The sequence below is a fragment of the Atta cephalotes genome (assembly GCF_000143395.1).
Source record: "Atta cephalotes unplaced genomic scaffold scaffold00003, whole genome shotgun sequence".
Taxonomy (NCBI): domain Eukaryota; kingdom Metazoa; phylum Arthropoda; class Insecta; order Hymenoptera; family Formicidae; genus Atta; species Atta cephalotes.
Genome location: NW_012130067.1, coordinates 10,647,244 through 10,654,281, shown reverse-complemented (window position 1 = coordinate 10,654,281; position 7,038 = coordinate 10,647,244). Strand labels below are relative to the sequence as shown.

General features: G+C 29.3%; 1 protein-coding gene across 1 annotated transcript in view; it reads left to right on the top strand.

Moving 5' to 3' along the window:
• Positions 1-471: 471 nt before the first annotated feature.
• LOC105625684 (low-density lipoprotein receptor-related protein 2) overlaps positions 472-7,038 on the top strand; it is a 46,126-nt gene continuing 39,559 nt past the window's right edge. The window contains exons 1-2 of the mRNA XM_012207008.1: positions 472-586; positions 4,483-4,614. Coding sequence (XP_012062398.1) covers positions 490-586; positions 4,483-4,614 — 229 coding nt within the window. The 5' untranslated portion in view covers positions 472-489. The remainder of the gene's footprint in view (positions 587-4,482; positions 4,615-7,038) is intronic.

The window sequence follows — 7,038 nt, the reverse complement described above, 5'->3', positions numbered from 1 at the left end:
ATTCTAAATTTTTTAAAAATTAAACGTTGTTATTCGAAAGAATCGACTGTAAATATAATTTTTCAGATACATTTCAGAAGAACATTAAAGACAAATTAAAACGATTTCTCCGATAGTTATTTTTTGATATTTAATTCTACGCGTAACGTACATTCAACACAACATTTCGCAATATAAATCTGAAATTCTAAGTCTGGAAAGTTGTTGGTTTCTTGCTGCACAATCACGTTCAATTGTGCTTCCCTTAGCTATCTTGGCCATACCGCGGGCGAGGTGGCGAAATAATCGTTGCGCGAAAGTTCATCGGATGAGGATTCATTAAAAAAAAGACTTAGAAGAATCCTATCTTCTGCAACGGTTACACCTAGAAACGGCAGTTCTCCGGCGGCAGGCATTGAACCTTTCACCTATCACGGCAGCAGTATCGCTTCCCGGCCGATCCCTTCATGCTCCATGCTTTCTGTTACAGGCGATGGCTGCGGGAATAACATGTTCAGGTGCAACGATGGCAAATGTATACAGTCGATTCTGGTATGCGATTATCGTGGAGACTGTGACGACAACAGCGATGAAATGCAATCATGTCGTAAGTATCGGAATGTTTCTTCTTTATCTGTATAATTCTAAAAATATTTAACATAGTTTACACGTTGTTGTGTCTTCTAGCAATAATTATGGCCTGTGTGGTATTAATTATGAATAATTTTTTAATATTATATAATAAGAATGCATGTCTTATTATTTTTATAATACAAATACGATTAATTATTATTATTATTATGTTTTTTTCTGAGGATGTAGTATCCAAAAAAATTAAGAGAGTTATTTTATAAATGTTATTTTGCCACTTATTTTTACATTTTGTAAAAAAATAAAATAAAAAAAAAGAAAAAAGATAAAGCTATAGAAAGAGAGTTCGTTTGAGATTATTTCTGTGATGAATAAAAGATTTTTTATTTTTTTGTTATTGTTACTGTTAGTTTTATTGTCGTATTATATACATATATTCGCATGTGATTATAATAAATATATCTCAAAGAACAATCAGAATTTCTGTGAAATTGGAGCACCTTTGAATGTGAAATTTAATCGGAAAAATATGCTTCACGTTCATGCTAATAAATAATTAATGACTTATGCTTCATTAAGAAATAATAAAGAGGGATGCATGTATAATCCGCTGCCCTCATTACAGCTCGCGGTGAAAGAACTTTTAGAATCCATCTCCTTCATTCAGTACTCTTGGCCAATAGGTAAAGACTAGCAGGATTTACGATTGCGAAGATTCCAAGATGTAAAAAATTAATTTTGCTCATAAGCACTATAGTCCTGATAGTGTTATTGGAAATTAATTGATATTAACTGTTTAAAAAAAATTTAAATTTTTAAGAAATGGATCTTAATTTTTAAATTGACATAATTTCAGATATAAAATAAGATGATATGCATTAAAAGTTTTATGTCGAACTTTCTGAGATTATGCTCAAATTTTTCGACTAATTCTACGCGATTCAGATTTGCTCGGAGCGATTATGATTGCAGCCTTGAGATAGCCAATTTTTACGCTCTTCCTGTTTACGAACAGAATGGATTGTTGCGAATTATGTAGCTTATAACAAATCTCGTGCCGGAAGAGCGTTCGACGAAAATCCGAGGCTTCCTCTCGGAAGTGCTTAGTCTCTTTGTCTTCTAATATTTTTTTCCATGCAGCTTACGTGACCACTTTTGTGATTGTTTCTTATCGTTAGATTTACAGGAAGTATAATACAATTTGAGCTTTGCGTTATTTTTTCATGCAAGGGACAATCAATGTTTTTTTCGAGATTTAAAGGCGGATGAAAAAAATCCTATTAGATTAGCGAAGCTGCGATAATGTCTGGGAACAGTTTTTAAAGAGTTCAAGGATAACATAAAAATGTAATCTTCATAAAGATAAAATTATCTTCTTTGTAATCTTTCAACAAAACAATCTTCTAACAAAAATGCTTCTAAGGCAAAAAATGACTCAATTCTGAAGTATTTTTCATCAAATTTGATGCGTACGCTATGTAATCGTGATACCAAATTTCTTTCTAATAACATTTTAATTTTTTGAATAGAGTAAATTTACATGTATGTAAAATTTTTATTAACAATAAAAGAAATTCATCTCTGACCGTTTTTTTTATAAAACAATATCGTTTAGACTCAGAAAAAAATAATGACAATTATAAAAGAACAGTTATACAAGTTTTTTATGTATAAAATTAATATAATAAATAATGTACATAGTTAAATAAACTATTTTATTGCAAATATAAGAAACAATAAAGTACTTTATTCAATTATGTACATTAATTCTACTAATTAATTTTATTAAAACTTGTACAGTTATTATCTCTATATTGTAATAATGTATATAAAGGTTTTCCTAATTGTGAAATATTTTTCCAAATATTTTTCCTAATTGTGAGTATATTCTATAAGAAATCAGATTCGGATCCAATTGCCTTTTTCTCCACAAGCGCGTGTCCCTTGCTCCTGTTCAGAATTCGCTGTTTGCCTAGGCCACCGTGAAGTGACGGCCATTTATTATGCGGGTGACAATGTAAAACCGGAAGCAAGGCTGTGACCCTCTTTCGAGGACAGTATGCACAAGTATCGCGCATCATTCGATGAAACGGATCCATTGGCACGATTGTATCTCACTTTGCGTGGAATATCAGTCCCAATTCTACGCTCGACAACTTTCTCCTCAATATCCATCCCCTTCCTTCTCGGTCATCAATTACTTGTATTTGTTTGTAGGTATCTATTACAAGTATTACAATAAATCTCCTTTTTGAATCTTTACTCTAATATCTCCAAATTGAAAACGGGAATGAACGAAACTGTTAATTCAAAATTTCACCGAGTTCTATTAATAGAATGAAGAATCTAAAAAAAATCGTCGATCATATATATATATATATATTGTTTGGAAAAAATAGCAATTAAAGTGATAGCCTGGCGCTGCAACATGATTGTCGTACCATCCGGTATATTAAACGATCGAGGGTGCTTCCCTCGATCGTCCGACGAATCGACTGATTATATACTCGCGCACAATTATTGCACCATATCGGTATGTTACGTTGTATTAACGATTCTTCGCATGATGCACATTGTGTCCCTTTTCAATGAAATGTCTTCAGGAATTAAGCGCAACATCTCCGAATTTCTCTCTGTATTGGTTTCTGAATGAAAGAATGCTGATAAAAGTTTAAAAAAAATAGTTTCCTATTTTGTCAGAGTTCGCCAAGTATTCTGAATCTCTGATAACAGAAGAGATTAAATCATGCTTGCTCCTTGTATAATTTTAGCTTTGTATCGATATTTAGATTATCTGGTTGTCTTTCTTGTATCCTGGTATTCGAAAATTTATATTTATTTAATAATTTAGATTATTATTAATGATGAATCAATTGTTTTCTGGCCACAGCGAGTTAATCACGAGGCAGCTCGAGATATTCTATTTCAACTTTTTTATATCAACGTTAAATTTTATAATTTAATTTAATTTATTAATAATAATAAACGACTCATTAGAACTATAATGTGAACACACAATGACTTCTTTTTCTTAGAGTCTCTTTCATCAACCCCAATTAAGTTAACCGGCGATTTGTTTATTTTAAGTTAAATCTCGGTTAAAAATTAACCATGAAATTGGGCCTAAATGAGGCCCAAATTAACCGTCAATTAACTTAACCGAGATTGGTAAAAGAGACCCTTATTATCCCCTATTTGAATTTCCGATCTTCACATGAAGATCACAGTACCAAAATGTTAAAAATTCTATGAACCAATTAGAATCTGCTCAGGGAGAGATTTGTTAAATTTTATGTTTTCAGAACATACAATGACTAAAAAATAATTTTTAAGAATTTTAAGAAAATCTTAATGTACTGAAAATCTATAAAGAATGATGCCAAGTTAACATCAAATTATTAAATTTTCAATTTAATTTGTAATATAGTAGTCAGTTGCGTTTTTTAATAGCGTTTTTCATTGATAGAACTAATGCGCATTCAGTGCACAAAACTGTTGTACACTAACTTAATCGGAATATAAAAATGAGTTATCTCAATTAATAATATACCAATGCATATTTTATCAAATACTACAATAAAATGTATTGAGGATTTTGCGGTTTAATTCGTTTCTATATTTTTAACGTACATCTTTACATCAATATGTGTACACCGACTTTAAAATGTACCAAGTGCGCATCAGCTCTGCCAGTAAAAAACGCTACAAGTTTGAACAATTAATTCGCAATTTGAGAGACTACAAATGGTATATAAATTCATATGAAATTATTTGAAGCATTCGAGATACAGCTTCAACTGATATAAGCATTATTTAGTTATTGTATATTAATTTATTAAATTTAATTTATTTATATATAATTTAATTTATAATGTAATTTTTTAAGTTATTAATTTTTGAATTGGATTTTAGCGCCGCCTGATTGCGAGATAGGCCAGATCACGTGTGGCCAGTATAGTTTCAACAAAACGTATTGTATACCACCGCATCAACGATGTGATATGACTGTCGATTGCGTCGATGGCACTGATGAAGATGGCTGTAGTGAGTATAAATTGCAATCATTTTTGTCAACGTCAACCTTTCCTGTTTGTTTCTTTCATATCGCATGTGACATCAGAAAATTTATATTCTCACGTAACGTAATGTACATGTGTCTCAATATGCACGGAAACGTTTTCTTCTGAAGGCACGAAATTAAATTAATACTTTTTATATCTCTGTCGAAAAAAGTTCTCATAATATTTTTAAAAATTTATCATGTTTATGAAGATTTTTTTTTAAACATGGAAGAAATAAGTGACAATACGAGAACAATATCAGAGCGCTCCAGGATTCGAACCGAGACCCAGTCTCTTTCTTATTGTTATAAATATCCATCTTTGCCACATAGCCTCGAGCTTTTCTATTGTGCTTATTTCCTTTAAATTTCTTATAAATACTTCAAAATTTTTCAGATGTTATAAGTTTCCTTCGGAAATTAGAGAATGAGAAATCTTAGAATAATTCAAAATTCACTATATATATAAAAATTCTAGAAAAGATGTGAACTTTCTCAGCACTTCTGAAAAGTATTCAAATTTATATAAAAAATTTGAGAAATTTTGTAAAAGTTATAAATACAATACAAAATACAATACAAAATATTATAGCAGCATTACTTTGAAAGAATGCGATATTTCATGAATCATTGCTGCAGTATTGTAGTATTCTTAATCCGCTAAAATAAAATACTGCTGCAATATTTTATGATCGCTGCAATATTTATTTAGAGAAATATTGCAGATATATTACTACAACATTATATAACATTTTAATAATAAATCCAATTTTATTAAAATATTATTGCTTAACATCAGATTCAAAATACGACAAAGTTATGATTAAAAAAGTTATGATTAAAATTTTAAAGACCCAGAAAGCATACCTGAAAAAAGAGCTTCCAAGAGATTTCAGCTTAATTTGCATACGCCTTCTTATAGGATTTTTGGGCTTTTTCTTCTTATGAGAAGCGTAGCTCTCTTGTGACGGGATCGTATTTATTTAATTATAATATTTTTTACAAAATATTAAAATTACAATATTTCATAATAATGTTGTAATATTTCCAATAAAATATTAAAACTTTAATATTGCAGTAACATTGTTGCGATTTTTCTAATATTGTACTATTAAAATATTGCTGCAATATTTCGTGCTGTAGGGGAAAATTATACAGAAATTCTAAAATCAAATGACGCGGCACGTGGCAGCGCGCAGCGTCGTAATGCCAAGCATAAAACGTCCGCATAAAAATATAAAAGGCCGCGTGACTGCATAATTTATCGATAAATTTTTGATTAAAATTACCCCAAAAAAATTTAAATTGCAATAAAAAAATTCAATAATATTTTTTTACTATATTTTTTTTAATAATATTTTTTAAGCTGAAAAACTTGATATGTTTGAGTCACGTTAACTACATTTCTGATGTGAATATACAGGATAAGTCATTTTAATCGAACCAGGCAAATATCTCGACAAATACGGAAGATACGGAAAAATATTTCAGATAAAAGTTGTATGGTTTAAAGGAGAACATAAGATGGTAATTGATTTAATCTTGGATAATCTTTTGAAAGTCATGTGAAAGTCACCTTCAATTTCTTAAATGAAAAACTTCATTTTTTATTGCACATTCTTGTAGCTTATCTCGAGTTTTTCAAAATACTATAAAAAATATTTTTCCTTAAGTATTTTTTGAGTTATGAGGATTGAAGGTTACAATACCGCTGGCATTAGCATTACGTACGATTTTATGAACAACCGACCGAAAATCTTTTGAATGTTGTTCAAGATCATATGCTGGATAACATTTATTAAGATCAAGGCTATTGGAGATTGTTTCTTATTTTCATTTTTGCACTGAAAATTCATTTTTATGTAGAAATGAAAATAAAAGAAATCAAATTCTCAATCCTCATAAATAGTAAAATATTTAAGGAAAAAATATTTTATTATAGTATTTTGGAAAAATCTCGAGATAAGCTATAAGAATATGCAATGAAAAATGAGGATTTTCGTTTAAGAAATTGAAGGTGACCTTCATGTGATTTTCAAACGGTTAAAATATTTTTCGTATCTTCTATATTTGTCGAAATATTTGCCTGGTTTTGATTAAAATGATTTTATATTATAATATATTATCTCAATATAATATTTGCTTTATGGAGAGATATAAAAATATTAAATTATATTACAGTGACACAGTATGTGATATAAAAATATACTTACAAATAATAGACGTAATGTAAATTTATATAGAAGAATATGTAAGAATATAATATTAATAATATTTAGATATAAAATTATACATAACAAATTTGCAAAATTATAATAAACAATTATTAACTTTAGCAATTATTATTTCTTCCTTGTTGAATTATTGCTTTAATGTATTATTTGCACAGAGATATATTAGGGTGTAGT